The 24,390-nt window shown below is 46.0% G+C and overlaps 1 protein-coding gene across 13 annotated transcripts in view; it reads left to right on the top strand.

Moving 5' to 3' along the window:
• Positions 1-24,390, top strand: part of PTBP3 (polypyrimidine tract binding protein 3) — a 415,749-nt gene that overhangs the window by 280,309 nt on the left and 111,050 nt on the right. For all 13 annotated transcript variants that reach the window (XM_063914711.1, XM_063914705.1, XM_063914702.1 and 10 more), the window contains one exon: positions 7,540-7,686. In XM_063914711.1, the coding sequence (XP_063770781.1) occupies positions 7,540-7,686 (147 nt within the window). The remainder of the gene's footprint in view (positions 1-7,539; positions 7,687-24,390) is intronic.

Here is a 24,390-nt window from a genome sequence, read left to right as displayed (position 1 = left end):
CATATGTGGAGCATAGTGCCTCTAGCTCCGCAGTTTCTCCAACAACCCCCCCATATTCTGTCACTGTGTCACCCCCCGTGTTCTGTCACTGTCACACCCCCTCGTGTTCTGTCACTGTGTCATCCCCCCCCCGTGTTCTATCACTGTGTCACACCTTTCCCCAGGGGCCATAAGACACTGGATAAGTTGCTTGCTGCGCAATGATTATCACAAATAAAATGTTAATGTGTAAAAGGGGGCTCTACCTGCTGTAATGTGTGTAATTGGCGCTACTGTCTGGCACAATTTGAATAATGGAGACTATTGAGCAGCCTAATATGAATCTGTATTATTTTTTGGCCATGCCCCTTCCACATGAAGCCACTTCCCTATATTTTTGGCATGTGGGGGGTGGAGCTGCTATTTTATGTGTTGCCCTTGGATACTGACAAAGTGTCAAGTGGCCCCTCAGCTGAAATAATTGCCCACCCCTGTGATAGAGTGAACTTCAAACTATGTGAATGTGAGGGATGGAACCTGTGGTAGAACTTTGTATGTAAAAAATAAGGACAGTAATATTCCAACCCCACCACCTTTACTGTTACCAGGCCTGGAGGTGTGTGTGAAGTGGAGACCACCATGTGACAGTGCTGCAGAGGAGGTGGTGTCTGATAGTGTGAGCCATGTTTTTGTTATAGCCAGGAGCTCGAAGTTGTCAGAGATGAAGAGGTCGTGGATGAATGTTAATTTGTTACACACAGAGCGTGCATTCAATATGGCACAACTTAGTGACTTGGAGGGTGATGTGAGACGTGATATTTATGAGGTTAGATGTATTTCTATATTATTTTGAATCAGCTGAGTGTGAGTGGGGCAAGTGGTTGGGGCCTGGATTTGGTGCACCAGCTAATAAAAGTAGAAGAGAGTGACGGCGGCGTGGATCAGAGATGTACCCCTTATACAACATGAGAATGTGTTATTCAAATATTACGAGAAGACCCTTCGAGTGGTGCACTCCTCTGTACTTCAAGAAGTCCATGTGAAAACGGTGTACAGAGCCTATGTGTCTCAAAGTCAGAGGAGACACTACATTCAGGAGGAGTCGGTTAGATGCCCCAAATGTGGTTGCTCTTCTGCTACCTTGATACATAACCTGTGGTCCTGTGGATATATCAAAAAATGTTAGTTTAAGATTATTTATTATATTCACATTATGATCTTTCTGTGCCCATTCACCCTATCCCGCTATTATTTGCTAATTTTGATGTATGGAATATTGATCACCCACATAGGCCTTTGATCCCCTTCTTGACCTTGGTGGTTACAGTGGTGAAAAAAGTGATCCTACGGTCTTGGATCTCAAAGCACGCCCCCACAGTACGCGAAGTAGTAGACTCGTTACAAAATATGATGTACTATGATAGATATGATACCCGTCCTGATAACCAAAATTCTTTTACTGCTTTTACACGTAAAAGGGGTCCCTTCATAAGTACGAAACCTCCTCAAGTACAAACTCAGATCTTGGACTCCGGTTCTTGCACTCTACATACCCTGGTTTCATAATAATGGTACTGGCTTATGGCCAATCGTTATTTTATTACCCTTCATGGTTATGTGGTATACACATACACTTATATATACCTGTTAATGTGAGGGGTGGTAGACCTGAGACTGGATTCCCCTCCCCCCCTTTCCCCCTTTATTATAGAAGAGGGTTTTTTCTAATATGGCATTTTCTAGAAATTGATATATATCTTTTATGTCTACGGCACAATATGACCTTTCAATGCGTACTCATTTTACTGTGTGCCTTGATGTTTTTTATCTAATCTCTCCTTGTCTGTATTGATTTCCATGCTGTAGCGGAGAACCTTTTTTGAAAAATTCCAATAAATATATTTTGGGGGGGAAAAAAAAGCAGAAGAGAGAGCTAAATATTGGTTGAGGTTTGTGATTGTTTATTATGGTGGCTGATTGTGAATGTCGAAGTACTTGTAGAGAAGTAAGTAAAAAGCTCATGAGTGTTTAGAAGAGGGGAGTGATAATAGAAGCTGTAATGTCCACAGAGGGGTGAATATAGGATGTGTTAAATTTGGTGAGAATTCCATGAATTGAAATGAGAGAGAATAGTTTGGTGAACATGCCGTAGTTGTTTTAAAGGTAAAGTGAGGGTTAAGTGGCTTAGGAGTAATTTGCTTAGATTTTAGCTTTTCAGCAGAAATTGCAATCCTTTGAATCGTGTGCTGAGGGCCGCCCATCGCAGGGCAAGCCCGCCCAGCATGTAGTCCACCACCCACCCACTGCGATCACACTGCAGTTGTGGACGCCCCTTGCCGTCTCAGCCTGTCTGCGACGGCAGGAGACCCGCCGCCATATTTTAGATGGGAGCGGCTGCGTATGACGACACACAGCGACCCTGAAAACGCAGACACCTCCTGTTTACGCCTCTACGACCCTGTTTACCCTGCACCGTCCTCGCAGCATACCGCTGCCCACCCCGCGAATGCCTCTGCCTGTCAATCAGGCAGAGGCGTTAGCAGTTTATGCAAACCATTAGCATTAACTGTAAGCGCAGGACTGGGCCTGCGCGTGCTCAGTGGGGGCCATCGGAAACACTGCGATTGGATTGCAATTTGTGATCCAACCTGAATTAGGCCCATAGATTGCAATGTGTTGGTAAATAGGCAGCATGCTACCAAAGGTTCTATGAATCCCATCATATACATAGGTAATGACAATTAGCTGCAATGTTTTGCTTTAAAAGATATGTTAATTTAATGTTGCATTTCAAGTAACAGTATCCCAGCAGCAATCTAAAGTTAATTTTCATTGTTATGAATGTTGTACGTAAAAATATCTCAATGCATAGGATAGCACTCATCATCACAGTTATCAGGATAATTTATTGACACATCAAGTTCACAAAATACATGGGGAAGAGAGACTTTAAATGTAATAGTTTATACACATACTTAATAATATTGTTTATTGCTATTTGGGAAGACTGTGACACGCAAGTGATACGGAACGGGTTGGGTATGCCTGACTGGCGGTTAGGAGACCGCCAGTCACCATACCGATGCTGGGATCCTGGCATCGAGATGGTCGACAGGGGGAGCGAGCGCAACAAGCCTCTTGCGGCTAGCTGCATACGCCGCACTGTGCTCGTCACAGGTTCTATTCCCACTCGTGGGTGTCCATGACACCCACGGCATAGTCCCTGGTAGTCGTCATTCTAAGGGGGCGAGATGTAGGGGAAAGTATTGTGACCGGTGGTCTCCTGACCGCCGGTCACTTAACTGCATCCCATACAGAACATGTGCATATATAACTATGTGTTTACATTGTCTTTTTGAATTTTCCCTAATGATTTAATTTAATTGAGGTTCCCCCTTACTTTAATCTTATCACTTACAGCGAATTATGTCCAAGCTAGTGGGGATCTAAAATCAACTGTCATGTCTGCGTAGTAAGTACTGCTGTTTACACTGCTAATAGCAGATTTAATTAGCCAGGTTAATGATGCCCTAAAAGAGACATTAGCAGTTTGAGAACTAACCTAATCATTTGAAATTGCCTTTTGTTAAGTAAGAGGGAAAATATATATTTTTTTCTTAAGAATCCTTATAAATATGCAAATGACATGGGGGTGTCAAACTGAAGGGGTATTTAGGATTGACTGGTCTATTTGTATAACAATCTATTGCAGTTTATACTGCTAATGACAGATTTATTATCCAGGACGAAATATCCTAAAGACACACTGGCAATTCAAGATCTTATATAATTCTTTTATCATATTTTATGGATTATTGTGCACATAATATATTACCGCTTAGGGTACAAAACCTAATGTTCCCATGCTTTATATATAAGTTTAGTGTTTATTAAAACCATAATAGGATAGAATATCAATATATGACTAGTTTATAATCTATGATCATTTACATAGGAGTGGTTATGTAACAGTGTGCCTATATATGTTTCTGCCTATATATTTTTCTCATACATTAGAATTTATTGTTACGCAGGAATTTATTAAAACATATAATTTAATACAAAATTGCAGTATACAACTTGACAACGTGATTTTAAATTTCACCCTATTTCCTACGTTTCTTCACATTTAAAATACTTTGTTTTTAATATTTCACTGTATGGGTCTTTTTCAAATTAAAGCTAATAAAAGTTATATATTATGTGATTTTAGTGGGATAAAAAAAACTTCTTGTGTGCCAATACCGATCCTCCCCCCCCCCCCCTCTTTTATTCATGCTTGGATTATTATTATTAACAACAGTACCCTTGGAATATTATGGAAACACAATATTGTAATACTGGATAGTTTGAATTATTAACAACAATAATATTATTGCAGTAGTGTTTCCCTTTCTCCCTAAGGGATCTATTCATGAAGCAGAGAAAAGAGTGGAGAAGTGAGCCAGTGGAGAAGTTACTTTCATGCACCAGTTGTAGTTCAGCAAAAAAGTTCTAGATTCTGGTGCAACATATCCAATTCATATACCTGCCTTTTGACTTGCCAACATCCCCAAAAGGTGCTTGTGGCAGTGGACTGGATAAAATGATTGTAGTAGAATCAAAACATGTTGACTGGATTAAGAACAGGACAAAAAGGCAAATTGTTTCTTCACAACAAACACAGTTTCTGCAGTATACGTGAATACCATACAAAACACAGTACCCCTGTCAGAGAAATGGTAACACAAACTACTGCATCTAGACTATAGCATCAAGTACAGATTCATCTTTTTAACTTGTGAATAGCAAAGATGCGAGACTGCATGCACTGGATTTGGGGACATCAATTTCTGTTAATTTATGTAGAACATGGTCTTAGAAACACAAAACAATTATTTGTGATTTTTAGAAGGACCTCAGGAAGGTTAAGCCCCTTTCAAACACCCCGTTTTTAGAGGTATACCAAATAATCCTACAGGCATGCAAGAAATGTTTACAAAGTACCAGAGATATTAGTTTTGGGAACTTCTTGGTTAAGGATGGCTCAGGTTTTGGTGACAAAATATCTAAGGCAGTAGTATAGCATCTGCCCATTCATTCTCTAGCCATTATCACTTTGGTATTTCATCATTTGCTGACACTATATTTGGGAGAACTGTTCTCCGCACAGCCATTTAAATAAATCTTTGGTTATGTGGTATATGGTTTTTAATTTGCTTCTTTGTGGTACTCCCTTATTGTACGGGTATATACCATTGTAAGGGCTGCCATTGAGTAATTGAAGGTAAGGAAACATTTGGTACATTTGCTGTTTTCTCCATCAAAGTACTCCATGTAAGCCCAGGTCTCCTCCCATGTTGTTTAGATGCTTTTTATTTCAGAGTCAGGTTGGGAAGTTACTCCAACATGGGGAGAGGAGGAGCCACATTATATACCATCATGTTGATGAAACGGAATGATCAAATACATGATTTACAGTTGGCATTGCCCTGATTTGTTATTTTATGTGTGTTAATCATTCTGTTTATACGGGTGAGGGTAATTCTTGTTTATTGTACTTCTATAGATAGGAAATTGCAATTTTTACCTGCTGCTGTCCCACCAGCATTATGCGCTAAAATCATCAGTTGCATTCTGGGCAGTACGGATGGTGTAATGGTTAGCATTACTACCTCACAGCACTGAGGTCATGGGTTCGATTCCCACTGTGGCCCTAACTGTGTGTAGTTTGTATATTCTCCCCGTACTTGCGTGGGTTTCCTCCGGGTACTCCGGTTTCCTCCCACAATCCAAAAATATACTGGTAGGTTTATTGGCTCCCAACAAAATTAACCCTAGCGTGAATGTGTGTGTGTGTGTACATGTGATAGGGAATATAGATTGTAAACTCCACTGGAGCAGGGACTGGTGTGAATGAGCAAATTTTCTCTGTAAAGCGCTGCGGAATATGTGTGCGCTATATAAATAACTGGTAATAATAATAATTCTGTTTTCCCAGAAAATCAGTGTGCCCTCTTGTCATGTTTGTGGAAATCAGTCTGCCAAGTTAAAATTGTAGCAGTAGATTTTAACCAATTATAACTTCTTTACATAGCTAATGTATGTTTTTGTTGTGTTTTATTTTTTAAAATGTTTGAAATACTGTTTTTTGTTGTTGTTTTTTTTAAATGTAACCTTTTGTTTATTTTTTTAAAAATAGAAAGCAAAAAAATGAACACACAGCTCTTTAAGTACCATTTCTGGTAACTGTATATCAGTGTATAATTGCATTGCCTACTTACTGGACATTTGTGGCTTGTAGGTTCTGGTATTGCTTTTTCTACTGTAAAATTGTGTTGTGTCTACTATTTATAGCCTACTTCCACATTAAAGCTTAAGGCCCTACACACAATACGGCCGACAGGTGACCCGGCGGCGGCAGAGGGGCCATCTGTACTGTTTGATAAGATGTGTCATTTTAATGACAGCTGGGCCTACAGGCTGGGTTGACGCTAGATGACATGCACCGTAAACGATATTGGCTGACAATTTTCCTTGATCTTCACAGAGTCTCGGACAAATGATATTGGGGGTCATTCCGAGTTGTTCGCTCGTTATTTTTTTATCGCAACGGAGCGATTAGTCGCTAATGCGCATGCGCAATGTCCGCAGTGCGACTGCGCCAAGTAAATTTGCTATGCAGTTAGGTATTTTACTCACGGTATTACAAGGTTTTTTCTTCGTTCTGGTGATCGGAGTGTGATTGACAGGAAGTGGGTGTTTCTGGGCGGAAACTGGCCGTTTTATGGGGGTGTGTGGAAAAACGCTACAGTTTCTGGGAAAAACGCGGGAGTGGCTGGAGAAACGGAGGAGTGTCTGGGCGAACGCTGGGTGTGTTTGTGACGTCAAACCAGGAACGAAACTGACTGAACTGATCGCAGATGCCGAGTAAGTCTGGAGCTACTCAGAAACTGCTAAGAAGTGTCTATTCGCAATTCTGCTAATCTTTCGTTCGCAATTTTGATAAGCTAAGATTCACTCCCAGTAGGCGGCGGCTTAGCGTGTGCAAAGCTGCTAAAAGCAGCTTGCGAGCGAACAACTCGGAATGACCCCCATTGTGCATACGTACTGAGTGATTTTTGGAAACGATCAACGATATACAGGAGTCGTCCGATATTACCAAGCTGTTGAGTTTCACTACTAAATTGTTTGTCACTGTCATTTGTAGCGTGCACACTGAACGATATGTACCTAATCGTCAACTATATAGTCAAAATTCAGCTGCGTGTACAGACTACAGGAGACCTTGTCAACGACCCACGGGAGTGTTCATTGTTTATCAAAGAGTGCGTACACACTGGACGATATTACAAACGATATCGCTCAGAAGGGTGAAAATTAGCGATATCGTTAAAAAGATCGACTAGTGTGTGTGGGGCTTAAAACAAATTACTGACAGTACTCTCAGAAAACAAATTTTAGATTACATTATCAAGTATTGCATTAAGGAAAGGTCTCTGTGCCGCATATCTGGCTTTTAGATATTTATATTCATGTTTTTCTATTTTTTTTTTTATTATGTATTGTCTTTAATTTCAGGCCTTCTTGGAAATGGCTTCTGAAGAAGCAGCTGTCACCATGGTGAATTACTACACACCTCTCACTCCTCATCTCCGCAGTCAGCCTGTCTACATACAGTATTCGAATCACCGAGAACTGAAGACGGACAACCTACCTAATCAATCGGTGCGTGCCAGTTGCTGATGTGATAGCTAGTAACTGTCCAGCTTCTACTTTTAGAGTTTAGCTGGACCAGTACTTAATACTGTAGCTCATGCGTATTTTATACAGCGCTTTCAAGCATCAACTCTGAGCAGCATTTTGAGTTGCATTCTGCTGCTAATAATTAACGAACAAATATTTTGCACAAAAAGTCATCCATTCAAATTTTTTTTGTTAATTCATGAAATGTATTTTAAAATAATAGCAATTGACATCCCCTATAGCAATCCCCCTCTACAGTTTATTCCACCTATATTGCATTATCCCCTCATCCTTGGTGCATATTTCTATCACCCCATGTCAGGCATGTGGTTAACACAGAGATTCTCAAAGGGTATGGGTCATTAGGTCGACAGTCATTAGGTTGACCACTATTGGTCGACAGGGTGACTAGGTCGACATGGTCATTAGGTCGACATAGAAAAAGGTAGACCTGAGTTTTTTTCACTTTTTTTTTTGGTGTCGTTTTCATCGTAAAATGACGGGGAACCCCAATTAGTGCACCGTGTCCCCTCGCATGGCAAAGGTTACCATTTCCAATTGTAGTCCACGTGGATCGTAAATTATGAAAAAGTTCAAAAATTGAAGGGGAAAAAAGTGAAACATTCATGTCGACGTTGTTCATGTCGACCCAATGACCATGTCGACCTAGTGCATGTCAACCAATAGTGGTCGACCTAATGACCGTAAGCCGTTCTCAAACGCAGTCCTCAAGGCACCCCAACGGTCCAGGTTTTAGGTATTTGTCTAGCATCCATAAGGGATATTGGGGACAGATTAGTACGATGGTTACAGACTGGTCCAAAGGAGTCTGTGCACTTTAAATTTCTTCAACTGGGTGTGCTGGCTCCTCCCCTCTATGCCTCCTCCTACGGCTCAGTTTAGAAAAAAGTGCCCTCAGGAGAGGATGCACACACTGCAAACTCCAAAGTTTTTCTTCAATTTCTTTTCACATTTTATTTCTTTCGGTATGCTGTTTGGGAAGCGGCATACCTGCACCGTGGAATTTAGGAAAGGAAGGGGGGGGGGGGCGGTCACCGGCCTCTTGAGGTGCAGAGCCGCTTCCCCGCTGCAGGACCACCGTCCTGAGGGGCTGTTGGTTCAGCGGGGCATGGTGCCTTGACTGTCGCAGCCACAGCATGCCGCACACCCCTAACGCTGTAAGAAGGTGATCATTGGTGGTGAGTACCAACCGGGGGACCCGCTAGGGGGGTCTCCCGGTTCACTGTGCAGGTGAGTCGTACGGTTCCCTCCTGGGGGGGACCCGCTATAGCCCCTGTGTGAGACTGGCTAATAAAAACGTTGTACCAAGCATTTATGTGAGGCTACATACATTAGGAGACAAAGCCAGTATAAATATTCAAAAGTAGCTCCGGCGCCATGGCAGGGGGCGGAGCTACACGAGAGCAGGCTCAGTGGCATTTTGGTGCCTTCCTCTGCGTAGCAGCAGCAGCCTCACAGCTCCTCCATATCAGTCCCTGGATTTCTGGTAACGGGTGTAGAAGGGGAGAGCCGCTATATCTGTGCACAAATAACATCCCTCTGAGGGATTTCTCCTATTACAGTCTCACTGTTGTTTTCACAAAAACGCTGACAGCCTCACTGGGTCTGCACAGCGCTGGGTGCGCTAGCGTCTTCTCTCCTGTGTCTCCTCTCGCATGCAATAGGGCAGGCTGTTTACTGCTTCAATATGTTAAAACAGAAGTTATGCAGTGGGTGTAATGTTAGATTCTCTCCTAGTTCATCTAGCTCCATATCATGTGAGCAGTGTAGTCAGCCATCTCAGAATGCTGATATCAATGTGCGGGAGAGTCCAGAGCCCTCCTGGTTGGGGGCTATCAAAGTATGGATGTCTGATATGTCATCTCGGCTCACTGCAAATGCAAATAAGACTCAGGAACTGCAACAAGCAGTGGCAAGTCTAGCTGCTAAACATCCCCCTCTGTCTTTTACAGGTGCACAAAAACGTGCTCTACCTGCACTCCTATCAGATACTGATGATATACAGGATGATGGGGATGAAGTGGACCCCATAAGTGGGGATTCCACCCCTACCCAGGCTATTGAACCTACTCAGCAGTCATTTCTCTAACGTCCTTGAGGATGCTGGGACTCCGTAAGGACCATGGGGAATAGACGGGCTCCGCAGGAGATAGGGCACTTTAAGAAAGCTTTGGATTCTGGGTGTGCACTGGCTCCTCCCTCTATGCCCTTCCTCCAGACCTCAGTTTTTACACTGTGTCCAGAGGGAAATGGGTGCACTGCAGGGAGCTCCCCTGAGTTCTCTGCCTAGGAAGCATTTTTGTTTGGATTTTTTCTATATTTTTACAGGGAGCACTGCTGGCAACAGGCTCCCTGCATCGAGGGACTGAGGAGAGAGGGGCAGACCTTCTTAAATGATGGGCTCTGCTTCCTCGGCTACTGAACACCATTAGCTCCAGAGGGGGTGAACACAGGTTCGTCCTGGGCGTTCACTCCCAGAGCCGCGCCGCCGTTCTCCTCACAGAGCCAGAAGAAACGAAGTCAGAAGACGTCTCAGGCGGCAGAAGCCTTCAGAGCTTCACTGAGGTAACGCACAGCACTGCAGCTGTGCGTCATTGCTCCCATACACCTCACACACTCCGGTCACTGTAAGGGTACAGGGAGCAGGGGGGGCGCCCTGGGCAGCAATATAACACCTCTCTTATGGCAAAAGACAATATACATGTACAGGTGGGCACTGTACATGTATATAAAAGAGCCCCCGCCATTTTTTAATAACTTTGAGCGGGACAGAAGCCCGCCGCCGAGGGGGCGGGGCTTCTCCCTCAGCACTCACCAGCGCCATTTTCTCTCCACAGCACCGCTGAGAGGAAGCTCCCCGGACTCTCCCCTGCTTTACACACGGTGAAAGGGGGTTTGAAGGAGAGGGGGGGCACATAATTGGCGTTTTATTACTACTCAGCGCTTCTGGAAAAGGGCATTCTGTGTTTTTTTTTCCAGGGGTATAGCGCTGGGGTGTGTGCTGGCATACTCTCTCTCTCTGTCTCTCCAAAGGGCCTTAAAGGGGATACTGTCTTCAGAAAAGAGTTTCCCTGTGTGTGTGAAGTGTGTCGGTATGCGTGTGTCGACATGTTGGACGAGGAAGGCTCGCTTAATGTGGAGGGGGAGTGCTTGAATGTCATGTCGCCGTCGGCAACGCCGACACCGGAATGGGTGGATATGCTGAATGTCTTAAATGCAAATGTCAATCTATTGCATAAAAGGTTAGACAAGGCTGAAGCTAGGGATCAATCAGGTAGCCAGACCATGCCTGTCCCTGTGGCGCCAGGACCTTCGGGGTCTCAGAAGCGCACCATATCCCAGATCGATGACACAGATACCGACACGGATACTGACTCTAGTGTCGACTATGAAGATGCAAAATTACAGCCGAGGGTGGAAAAAGGTATTCGGTACATGATTATTGCCATTAAAGAGGTTTTGCATATTACTGAGGAACCCCCTGTCCCTGACACGAGGGTACACATGTATAAAGGGAAAAAACCTGAGGTCACCTTTCCGTCCTCATTTGAGCTGAGCAAATTGTGCGAAAAGGCTTGGAAATCTCCAGATAGGAGACCACAAGTTCCCAAAAGGATTCTTATGGCGTATCCTTTTCCACAAACGGATAGGATACGATGGGAATCTTCGCCTAAAGTAGACAAGGCGCTGACACGCTTATCCAAAAAGGTGGCACTGCCTTCTCAGGATACGGCTTCCCTCAAGGATCCTGCTGATCGCAGGCAGAAAATTACCATGAAGCACATTTACACTCATTCAGGTACTATTGTTAGACCGGCTATGGCGTTGGCCTGGGTTTGTAGTGCTGTTGTGGCATGGGCAGATTCCTTATCTACGGAGATTGACACCTTAGATAGGGATGCCATTTTAATGACCATAGAGCATATCAGAGATGCTGCCTTGTATATGAGAGATGCTCAAAGAGACATTTGTTTATTAAGCTCCAGAATAAACGCTATGTCTTTCTGCTAGGCGGCTCTTGTGGACCCGACAGTGGACGGGAGACGCCGATTCAAAGCAGCATATGGAGTCCTTGCCTTACAAAGGGGAGTAGTTGTTTGGAGACGGCCTCTCGGACCTTGTCTCTACTGCTTCGGCTGGTAAGTCGAATTTCTTACCTTATGTCCCCCCGCAGCATACAAAAAAAGGCACCTCATTATCAAATGCAGTCCTTTCGCTCCAATAAGAGCAAGAAGGTACGGGGATCGTCCTTTGTTGCCAGAGGAAAAGGCAAGGGAAAAAAGCTGCACACAGCTAGTTCCCAGGAGCAGAAGTCCTCCCCTGCATCTGCAAAGTCCACCGCATGACGCTGGGGCTTCCCGGGGGGAGGCAGATCTAGTGGGGGCTCGTCTTCGGTTTTTCAGCCACGTCTGGGTTCACTCGCAGGTGGATCCCTGGGCATTAGAGATTGTTTCTCAGGGATACAGGCTGGAATTCGAAGACTTGCCTCCTCGCCGGTTTTTCAAATCGGCTCTGCCGGCTTCCCCGTCAGAGAGGGAGCTAGTGTTGGCAGCAATCCAAAAATGGTATATTCAACAGGTGATTGTCACAGTTCCTCATCTCCAGCAAGGAGAGGGATATTACTCAACCCTGTTTGTGGTCCCGAAACCAGACGGTTCGGTCAGACCCATTTTAAACCTAAAATCCCTGAACCTGTACTTGAAGAGGTTCAAGTTCAAGATGGAATCACTCAGGGCGGTCATCGCCAGCCTGGAGGGGGGGGGATTGGATGGTGTCCCTGGACATAAAGGATGCTTAACTTCATGTTCCGATATTCCCCCCTCACTAGGCGTTCCTGAGATTTGCAGTGCAGGACTGTCACTACCAATTTCAGACGTTGCTGTTTGGGCTTTCCACGGCCCCGAGAATTTTCACCAAGGTAATGGCGGAAATGATGGTGCTCCTGCGCAGGCAGGGTGTCACAATTATCCCATACTTGGACGATCTCCTCATAAAGGCGAGATCTCGGGAGAAGTTGCTGGACAGCGTGTCTCTGTCCATGAAGACGTTGCAGTTACACGGCTGGATTCTCAATAGACCGAAGTCCCAGCTAGTCCCTACAACGCGTCTGACCTTTTTGGGCCTGATTCTAGACACAGACCAGAAAAAGGTTTTTCTTCCGATCGAAAAGGTTCAGGAGCTCATAGCCCTGGTCAGGAACCTATTAAAGCCAAAAAAGGTTTCAGTGCATCATTGCACACGGGTTCTGGGGAAGATGGTGGCTTCATACGAGGCCATCACCTTCGGCAGGTTCCATGCGAGGACTTTTCAATGGGACCTCTAGGACAAGTGGTCCAGGTCCCATTTACAAATGCATCAAAGGATCACCCTGTCTCCCAGGACCAGGGTATCTCTCCTGTGGTGGCTGCACAGTGCTCACCTACTAGAGGGTCGCAGGTTCGGCATTCAAGACTGGGTCCTGGTGACCACGGACTCAAGCCTCCGAGGCTGGGGAGCAGTCACACTGGGAAGAAATTTCCAAGGTCTCTGGTCAAATCTAGAGACTTGTCTCCACATCAACGTCCTGGAGTTGAGGGCCATATACAATGCCCTGCGTCAAGCGGAGGAATTGCTTCGGGGAAAACCGGTTCTGATTCAGTCAGACAATGTCACGGCAGTGGCTCATATAAACCGCCAATGCGGAACAAGGAGCAGAATGGCCATGTCAGAAGCGACCAGGATTCTACGCTGGGCGGTAGGCCATGTAAGCGCACTATCAGCAGTGTTCATCCCGGGGGTGGACAACTGGGAGGCGGACTTCCTCAGCAGGGACGACCTGCATCCGGGAGAGTGGGGACTTCATCAAGAAGTCTTCGCACAGATCATGGGTCGGTGGGGACTGCCTCAAATAGACATGATGGCATCCTGTTACAACAAAAAGCTAAAGCGGTATTGCGCCAGGTCAAGGGACCCTCAGGCGGTAGCGGTAGACGCTCTGGTGACACCTTGGGTGTTCAGATCGGTCTATGTGTTTCCTCCTCTTCATCTCATACCCAAAGTGTTGAGAATAATGAGAATAAGCAGGGTCAGAACAATCCTCATTGTTCCAGATTGGCCACGGAGGACTTGGTATCCGGAGCTGCAAGAGTTGCTCACAGATGATCCGTGGCCTCTTCCTCTAAGGCAGTACCTGCTGCAGCAGGGGCCCTGTCTGTTCCAAGACTTACCGCGGCTGCGTTTGACGGCATGGCAGTTGAACGCCGGATCCTAGCGGAAAAAGGGATTCCGGAGGAGGTCATTCCTACCCTGATCAAGGCTAGGAAAGACGTGACGTTGAAACATTATCACCGTATATGGCGAAAATATGTTTCTTGGTGTGAGGCCAGAGCTGCTCCTACGGAGGAGTTCCATTTGGGCCGTCTACTTCACTTCCTTCAAACAGGAGTGAATTTGGGCCTAAAATTAGGGTCCATAAAGGTCCAAATTTCGGCCTTATCCATTTTCTTTCAAAGAGAATTGGCCTCTCTTCCTGAAGTACAGACTTTTGTGAAGGGAGTGCTGCATATTCAGCCTCCCTTTGTACCTCCGGTGGCGCCTTGGGATCTTAACGTGGTGTTACGTTTCCTCAAGTCACCTTGGTTTGAACCACTCAAAACAGTGGAGTTGAAATACCTCACGTGGAAAGTGGTCATGTTGTTGGCATTAGCCTCGGCAAGGCGTGTTTCAGAATTGGCGGCTTTATCACATAAAAGCCCATACTTGGTTTTTCACGTGGATAGGGCAGAGTTGAGGACTCGTCCTCAATTTCTGCCAAAAGAGGATTCCGAGTCCCTGGATGTGGTCTGGGCTTTGAAGATTTATGTGACCAGAACGGCTAGGATCAGGAAGACTGAAGCTCTGTTTGTTCTGTATGCGGCCAACAAGGTTGGCGCTCCTGCTTCAAAGCAGACTATTGCTCGCTGGATCTGTAACACGATTCAGCAGGCGCATTCTACTGCAGGATTACCATTGCCTAAATCGGTTAAGGCCCATTCCACTAGGAATGTGGGCTCTTCTTGGGCGGCTGCCCGAGGGGTTTCGGCATTACAGTTGTGCCGAGCAGCTACTTGGTCGGGGTCAAACACCTTTGCAAAGTTCTATAAGTTTGATACCCTGGCTGAGGAGGACCTCCTGTTTGCTCAATCGATGCTGCAGAGTCATCCGCACTCTCCCGCCCGTTTGGGAGCTTTGGTATAATCCCCATGGTCCTTACGGAGTCCCAGCATCCTCAAGGACGTTAGAGAAAATAAGATTTTACTTACCGGTAAATCTATTTCTCGTAGTCCGTAGAGTATGCTGGGCGCCCGTCCCATGTGCGGACTTCTTCTGCAAGACTTGTTTATAGTTATTGCTTACATAAGGGTTATGTTATAGTTTATCGGTTGACCCGAGGCTATGTTGTTGTTCATACTGTTAACTGGGTAGTTTATCACAAGTTATACGGTGTGATTGGTGTGGCTGGTATGGATCTCGCCCTTAAGTTTACAAAAATCCTTCTTCGTACTGTCCATCTCCTCTGGGCACAGTTTCCCTAACTGAGGTCTGGAGGAGGGGCATAGAGGGAGGAGCCAGTGCACACCCAGAATCCAAAGCTTTCTTAAAGTGCCCTATCTCCTGCGGAGCCCGTCTATTCCCCATGGTCCTTACGGAGTCCCAGCATCCTCTACGGACTACGAGAAATAGATTTACCGGTAAGTAAAATCTTATTTTTTCCTCCCACAAGACAAACTGACAGTCACATTTCCTGATTCCAAGGAATTGGATGACTTATTTAAAATAGCCTGGAAGAATCCAGATAAGAAATATCAGGTGTCAAAATGGTTTTTGCATACATTCCCCTTTGCCCCTGAAGGCAGGAAATTCTGGGAAGAGTCTCCAGCAGTGGACGTCTCAGTCTCTCGCCTTTCAATAAAGGCGGTAATCCCTGCTCCAGGCTCCATTACGGTAAATGACCCGGCAGATAGAAAAATTAAGACCACTCTGAAATCTATTTACATTGCTGCAGGTGTTGCTCAAAGGCCGGTCATTGCAGGTTGCTGGGTTCATTCCTGGGCTAATCAAATTAAGGAAGGTCTTTCGGGTGATATGACCTTAGTTAATACTGTTACTTTACTGAATCACATTCAGGACACTGCAAGAGTCCTCTGTGACTCCCTTAAAGAGATTTGCAATATTAATGCTAGGACCAAAGCTATGGCTGTGTCTGCGCGCAGAGCCATATGGTTGCATCAATGGATTGCTGATTCCAAATGTAATGTGGAATCTCTTCCCTTCACAGGTGAATGGCTCTTTGGAGGTGAATTGGACGCATGGATTTCCAAAGCTACTGCTGGAAAATCCACGTTCTCCCTTCGGGGGCTCCGCCTGCTAGACGTACCTACCCGGAACCATCTACTCAGTCCTTTCGGTCCTCGATCTAGGGCCAGAGGGGCCTCCAATGCAGCTAGAGGCTCCGGAGGTAAACCTAAGAAACCAGCCTTTGCCAGATCTCAGGACCAGAACACACCAGTTCTGCTTCCGCAAAGACTTCAGCATGGCGGTGCCCACCCACCCCGAGGGGATCTCATGGTGGGAACTTGGTTACGTCACTACAGCCACATCTGGGACGATTCCTGCCAAGATGCTTGGGTAAGGGGCCTTATCTCTCGGGGTTTCAAGCTGGAGTTCGATGGTACTCCTCCCAAACGATTTTTCAAATCCAGCTTACCAGCTTTACAAAATATGCGTGGTACGCTAATGCTGGCCATAAACAAGTTGGTCCAGTCCCAGGTCATTGTTCCAGTACCCCTTCTACAACAAGGACAAGGTTACTACTCCAGTCTGTTTGTAGTACCAAAACCAGACTGGTCTGTGAGACCCATTCTGAATCTGAAGTCCTTGAATTTTTACCTGAAGATTTTCAAGTTCAAGATGGAATCTTTGAGAGCGGTGATCGCAGGCCTGGAACAACAGGAATTCCTATTGTTCCTGGATATCCAGGACGTTTGCCTACATATCCCAATCTGGCCTCCTCATCAGGCCTATCTGAGGTTTGCCCTGCTGAACGATCACTACCGGTTTCAGGCGTTGCCCTTTGGCCTGTTTACAACTCAGAGGGTGTTCACGAAGGTGATGGCAGAAATGATGTTTCAACTCAGGGTCTAGAGGGTCAATATAATTCCATACCTGGACAATGTCCTGATAAAAGCGAGTTCCAGGGAGCTTCTATTGCTCCATATAGATCGCACTATCCGACTTCTGCAGAATGAGGATTCAACCGTGGTGAGACAGAAGTCCCACCTGGAACCGCTCTCAACGGCTCCTGTTTCTGGGGATGCTACTGGATACTGAAGCTCAGAAAGTGTTCCTCCCAGAGGAAACAGCATGAACACTTCAAGAAATGGTTCGCATGGTGCTCTGACCTGCTCGAGTCTCCATTCATCTTTGCATGAAATTGTTGGGAAATATGGTGGCCTCGTACGAGGCAATTCAATTTGGAAGGTTTCATGCCAGTCCGTTCCAATTGGACATCCTAAACAAGTGGTCTGGTTCCCATCTTCAGATTCACCGGATGATTCGACTGTCACCTCAGGCCAGGATTTCTCTCCTGCGGTGGCTACAGTCTTCCAACCTGTTGGAAGGTCGACGCTTTGGGATTCAGGATTGGATGCTCCTCACGACGGATGCGAGTCTGAGAGGATGGGGATCTGTCACCCAGGGGGCGCAGTTCCAGGGCAGGTGGTCTGCCCAATAGGTCCTATTTCCGATCAACATTCTGGAACTTCGGGCTATCTACAATGCATCTGATTCAGGCATCCCTTCTACTCCAGGGTCAGGCGATCCAGGTGCATTTGGACAACGTCACAGCGGTGGCGTACATCAATCGACATGGAGGGACAAAAAGCAAGACTGCATGCGAGAAGTGTCAAGAATACTCCTCTGGGCAGAAAGAAATGCAAGAGCACTGTCTGCGATCTTCATTCCGGGAGTGGACAACTGGTAAGCGGACTTCCTAAGTCGCCACAACCTCCATCCGGGTGAGTGGGGACTACACCCTCAGGTGTTTTTCAGCAAATCATCGACAGGTGGGAATGCCCTTGATGGCCTCTCGTCTCAACAAGAAGCTTCGCTGCTATTGCTCACGAACTAGGGACCCTCAGGCAAGCACAGTGGATGCGCTGACATCGCCTTGGCCTTACCAGCTGGTCTACCTGTTTCCCCCCGATTCCGCTGATCCCAAGGGTGCTCAAGCGAATCAGACATCAAAGAGTGGAAGCAATATTGATTGCCCCGAAGAACGTGGTATGTGGCTCTTCTGGACATGTCTGTAAAGGACCCTTGGCCTTTGCCACTAAGAAGGTATCTTCTTCAACAAGGTCCGTTCATCTACCTGGACTTACGGCGGCTTCGTTTGACAGCATGGAAGTTGAGCGGAACATCGTAGCTCACAAAGGGCTTTCCAAAAAGGTCATTGCCACTATGGTAAAAGCCAGAAAACCTGTGACATCGAAACACTATCATCATATCTGGCGGAGATATGTCTCTTGGTGCGAGGAACGCACATATCCCTCTGCCGAATTCAACTTGGGAGGGTTCCTACGATTCCTGTAGGCTGGAGTGGATAAAGGCTTACGTCTGGTATCCATTAAGGTCCAGATTTCAGCTCTTTCCATCTTCTTCCAGATGAAGTTGGCTCTCTTGCCAGAAGTTCAGACCTTCTTGCAAGGGTGCTTCACATACAACCTCCATTTGTGCCGCCTATGGCACCTTGGGATCTGGATGTAGTGTTAAGTTTTCTACAGTCCTCCTTGTTTGAACCTCTGACGACAGTAGAAGATAAGTACTTCACGTAGGAAACTGTGATGTTACTGGCCCTGGCTTCTGCTAGGCATGTCTCAGAATTGGGGGCCTTGTCGTGCAAAAGTCCGTACTTGGTCTTTTACGAGAACAGAGCAGAGCTCAGGACTAGACAGCAGTTCCTGCCGAAGGTGGTCTCAGCGTTTCACTTGAATCAACCTATCGTGATTCCGTCCAGTTCTGACACTTCTGCTCCTCCGGAGGCATTGGATGCTGTGCTAGCCTTGAAAATGTATATCAAAACTACAGCTCGGATAAGAAAGACTGATTCCTTGTTCGCGCTTTATGAAGCACAGAAAAAGGGTTGCCCTGCTTATAAGCAGTCCATTGCTCGTTGGATTAGGCTTACTATCCAACAGGCCTATGTGTCGGCAGCCTTACCGGTTCCACAGTCTCTGAAGGCCCACTCTACAAGATCTGTGGACTCTTTCTGGGCGGCTACCCGTGGAGTCTCTGCCCTTCAACTATGCCGAGCTGCTGCCTGGGCGGGGTAGAACACCCTTGTGAAGTTCTACAAGTTTGATAGCCTGACCAAAGAGGATACTCAGTTTGGGCAGGCTGTGCTGCAGATGTCTCCGCACATTCCCGCCACTTCTGGAAGCTTTGGGACATCTCCATCGTACTAATCTGTCCCCAATATCCTTTTTGGATGCTTGACAAAATAGGATTTTAAATACCTACCGGTAAATCCTTTTCTCGTAGTCCATAAGGAATATTGGGCGCCCGCCTCTGTGCGGTGACTTTCTGCAGGTTCTCTGTATGTGTTCCTGTTCAGTTGTTGCTGTTAATGTTGCCGGATGTTGCTGGCTAAGTTAGATATTGGTGTGCTGGTGTGAAATTCTCACCACACTTTTTGTTATCACACTTTTTGTTATGTTCCTTCTAAAGTATGTCATTCTCCTTCGGGCACTGTTTACCTATAACTGAGCTGTGGGAGGAGGCATGGAGGGGAGGAGCCAGCACACCCATTTGAAGAAATTAAAAGTGCATTGGCTCCTTTGGACCAGTCTATACCCATCGTACTAATCTGTCTCTAATATGCCTTATGGACTACGAGAAAAGGATTTACCGGTAGGTATTTAAAATCCTATTTTCAATGGCTCTGCAATGATGGTTAAATTAAATTGACTGAGGTGCTAATTAAGCTACCTGTGGCCAAACATGGATAAACTTAAAACCTGGACTGTTGGGGTGCCTTGAGAACCTCTGGGTTAACAAACATTTGAGGCCTTTGATCTGATCCAACGATTGCAGCAGCTGATATTCACTAAATTGTATCAGACAAGAAACTATGCAATTATCTGGAGACTGGGAGGAAGGTGCTACAACCTAAATGGTACCAGACAATGGGACAGATGTTGTAAGCGTTGGAGATAGAGAAACTACCAACCAATCTGCTCCTGTCATTTTTCAAGCACAGTCTGTAACAGGAGCTGATTGGCTGGTACTTTAAGGGGTATATTCAATTGAAGTCAGATCCATTCCGACATTCATTTGTCGGAATGTATCCGACTTGGGCTATTCATTGACATCTTAATTCAAATTCTAAAAAAGTCGAATTGATATGCAGGAGCCTAGATGGGGGAGAGCCGCGGGCAGACTGGGGAGAGCAGCGCTACAGCAGCGGCTTAATAGCCCCCCGTCTCCCCCCCCCCCCCCCCCCCGTCTCTCTGCCTCAGTCTCCACGTCCCTCCGCTCCCCGTCCCCACATCACAGCCGCCGCTCACGGCAGCGTCCACCCGGCTCCAGCAAGCGAGGTCCCGATTGCTGGAGCCGGGTGGACGCTGCTGTGAGCGGCGGCTGTGACATCCTCCAGCACTGCTCTCCCACCGTCTGGCTGTCCACGGCTCTCTCCGTCACTGCTCCCACATCTCTATTCAACTTTTTTTTAAAGTCGAATTAAGATGGTCGAAAAGGGGGTCAAAACCTGAGAGTTTTGGCCCCGTTTTCGAAACAAGCACGTGGAAAGGCAGCTGTTCCGCCGATCCACGTGCTTTTCGACAAGTCAAATTCCTCGACTTGTCGAATATATTGAATAGATCGGAACCCCTTCCGACCTAAAAAAGTCGTAAAACTGCTGTCTTTTCGACATTCTGCAGTTTTCGACTTCAAGTGAATATACCCCTAAGACTCGTGCAACTTTATCACTTTCCAAGGCTAAGTGCATCTCCTGCATTATGAGAATGCTTGTGTGTGTAGTTTACTTCTTCATGGCTCCATACTATAATGACAAAACCTGTGTAGAACCTTTGAACACTAATACATAACATTATACATTTGTGTTTTATAGATATTAAACAAACAGGAGAATCAGTACTGTATAATGGGTGCACAAAAAAAGTAGATTAGTAAAACAACTTTTAATGTCCTTATTATGGTAAAATCTAGTGATATTTAATCACAGTTGGGTTTTGTGTAACTGAAGAATAGAGGTTAAAATCACACTGACAAGGACATATAGATATGTGTTAATGAAAATAAAGGGTGTAATGAAGAAAGCAGTGTCCACCTGTTACTGTCCTAATTATTTTATTGGTCACACAACCAAAATATTGTGATTTTACTAGTGATGAGCGGGTCCGGTTTCTCGGAATCTGAACCCGCCCGAACTTCACCTTTTTTGTACACGAGTCCGAGTGACTCTGATCCTCCCGCCTTGCTCGGTTAACCCGAGCGCGCCCGAACGTCATCATCCCGCTGTCGGATTCTCGCGAGACTCGGATTCTATATAAGGAGCCGCGCGTCGCCGCCATTTTCACACATGCATTGAGATTGATAGGGAGAGGACGTGGCTGGCGTCCTCTCCGTTATAGTAGAACACAGAGTGACTTAGTTATAATTGTGGGGAGGATTGGGGACGGGGAGCAGCTGTTAGGGAGTACAGTGCAGGGTTTTGATTATACCACCAGTGAGTTTAATCCTTTGTTTCTCTGCCTGAAAAAAACGCTCCGACCACCATATCTGTGCTCACTCAGTGTGCTGCACTGCTGCATGATATATCTGTGCTGAGTGCACTGCTCAGTGCTCACACTGCCTAATTGTGGGGACTGGGGAGCAGTTATAGCAGGAGTACAGTGCACAGTTTTGCTGACAGTGACCACCAGTCCAGTATACGTTTGTCTGCCTGAAAAACACTCCTGTGTTTTTTTTTTTTTTCTTCATACTAGTTTTGCAGTCTGCTGACAGTGTCCACCAGGTCCGTTATACAGTATATTTTATATATAAGCAGCAGTACGGTAGGCCAGGGCTGTACCTACCTCTGTGTCGTCAGTGCACTCGTCGTCCATAAGTAATATAATACTATACTATCCATCCATCTACATTGTATACCTGTGGTGTTTTTTTTTTCTTCATACTAGTTTAGCAGTCTGCTGACAGTGTCCACCAGGTCCGTTATACAGTATATTATATATATAGGCAGCAGTACGGTAGGCCACGGCTGTACCTACCTCTGTGTCGTCAGTGCACTCGTCGTCCATAAGTAATATAATACTATACTATCCATCCATCTACATTGTATACCTGTGGTGTTTTTTTTTTCTTCATACTAGTTTAGCAGTCTGCTGACAGTGTCCACCAGGTCCGTTATACAGTATATTATATATATAAGCAGCAGTACGGTAGGCCACGGCTCTACCTACCTCTGTGTCGTCAGTGCACTCGTCGTCCATAAGTAATATAATACTATACTATCCATCCATCTACATTGTATACCTGTGGTGTTTTTTTTTTCTTCATACTAGTTTAGCAGTCTGCTGACAGTGTCCACCAGGTCCGTTATTATTATTCTGTATATATTATATATATAGCAGTACGGTAGGCCACGGCTGTACCTACCTCTGTGTCGTCACTCGTCGTCCATAAGTATAAGTAATAATAGTATACTATCCACCCATCTACATTGTATACCTGTGGTGGCTTTTAGTTGTGTGCAAAATATGGAGAACAAAAATGTGGAGGTTAAAAAAATAGGGAAAGATCAAGATCCACTTCCACCTCGTGCTGAAGCTGCTGCCACTAGTCATGGCCGAGACGATGAAATGCCATCAACGTCGTCTGCCAAGGCCGATGCCCAATGTCATAGTACAGAGCATGTAATAAAATCCAAAACACAAAAGATCAGTAAAAAAATGACCCAAAAATCTAAATTAAAAGCGTCTGAGGAGAAGCGTAAACTTGCCAATATGCCATTTACGACACGGAGTGGCAAGGAACGGCTGAGGCCCTGGCCTATGTTCATGGCTAGTGGTTCAGCTTTACATGAGGATGGAAGCACTCATCCTCTCGCTAGAAAAAAGAAAAGACTTGCGGCAAAAGCACAGCAAAGAACTGTGCGTTCTTCGAAATCACAAATCCCAAAGGAGAGTCCAATTGTGTCGGTTGCGATGCCTGACCTTCCCAACACTGGACGGGAAGAGATTGCGCCTTCCACCATTTGCACGCCCCCTGCAAGTGTTGAAAGGAGCACCCGCAGTCCAGTTCCTGATAGTGAAATTGAAGATGTCAGTGTTGAAGTACACCAGGATGAGGATATGGGTGTTGCTGGGTAAGAAATTGACAAGGAGGATTCTGACGGTGAGGTGGTTTGTTTAAGTCAGGCACCCGGGGAGACACCTGTTGTCCGTGGGAGGAATATGGCCATTGACATGCCTGGTGAAAATACCAAAAAAATCAGCTCTTCAGTGTGGAAGTATTTCAACAGAAATGCGGACAACAGGTGTCAAGCCGTGTGTTGCCTTTGTCAAGCTGTAATAAGTAGGGGTAAGGACGTTAACCACCTCGGAACATCCTCCCTTATACGTCACCTGCAGCGCATTCATAATAAGTCAGTGACAAGTTCAAAAACTTTGGGCCACAGCGGAAGCAGTCCACTGACCAGTAAATACCTTCCTCTTGTAACCAAGCTCGCGCAAACCACACCACCGACTCCCTCAGTGTCAATTTCCTCCTTACCCAGGAAAGCCAATAGTCCTGCAGGCCATGTCACTGGCAAGTCTGACGAGTCCTCTCCTGCCTGGGATTCCTCCGATGCATCCTTGAGTGTAATGCCTACTGCTGCTGGCGCTGCTGTTGTTGCTGCTGGGAAGTCGATCGTCATCCCAGAGGGGAAGTCGGAAGCCCACTTTTACTACTTCCAGTAAGCAATTGACTGTCCAACAGTCCTTTGCGAGGAAGATGAAATATCACAGCAGTCATCCTGTTGCAAAGCGGATAACTGAGGCCTTGACAACTATGTTGGTGTTAGACGTGCGTCCGGTATCCGCCGTTAGTTCACAGGGAACTAGACAATTTCTTGAGGTAGTGTGCCCCCGTTACCAAATACCATCTAGGTTCCACTTCTATAGGCAGGCGATACCGAGAATGTACACGGACGTCAGAAAAAGACTCACCAGTGTCCTAAAAAATGCAGTTGTACCCAATGTCCACTTAACCACGGACATGTGGACAAGTGGAGCAGGGCAGACTCAGGACTACATGACTGTGACAGCCCACTGGGTAGATGTATTGCCTCCCGCTGCAAAAACAGCAGCGGCGGCACCAGTAGCAGCATCTCGCAAACGCCAACTCATTCCTAGGCAGGCTACGCTTTGTATCACCGCTTTCCAGAATACGCACACAGCTGAAAACCTCTTACGGCAACTGAGGAAGATCATCGCAGAATGGCTTACCCCAATTGGACTCTCCTGGGGATTTGTGACATCGGACAACGCCAGCAATATTGTGCGTGCATTACATCTGGGCAAATTCCAGCACGTCCCATGTTTTGCACATACCTTGAATTTGGTGGTGCAGAATTATTTAAAAAACGAC

Source organism: Pseudophryne corroboree, chromosome 1, assembly GCF_028390025.1.
Source record: "Pseudophryne corroboree isolate aPseCor3 chromosome 1, aPseCor3.hap2, whole genome shotgun sequence".
Taxonomy (NCBI): domain Eukaryota; kingdom Metazoa; phylum Chordata; class Amphibia; order Anura; family Myobatrachidae; genus Pseudophryne; species Pseudophryne corroboree.
Note: the sequence above shows the minus strand (reverse complement) of the source record. Positions and strands in the feature narration are given on the sequence as shown.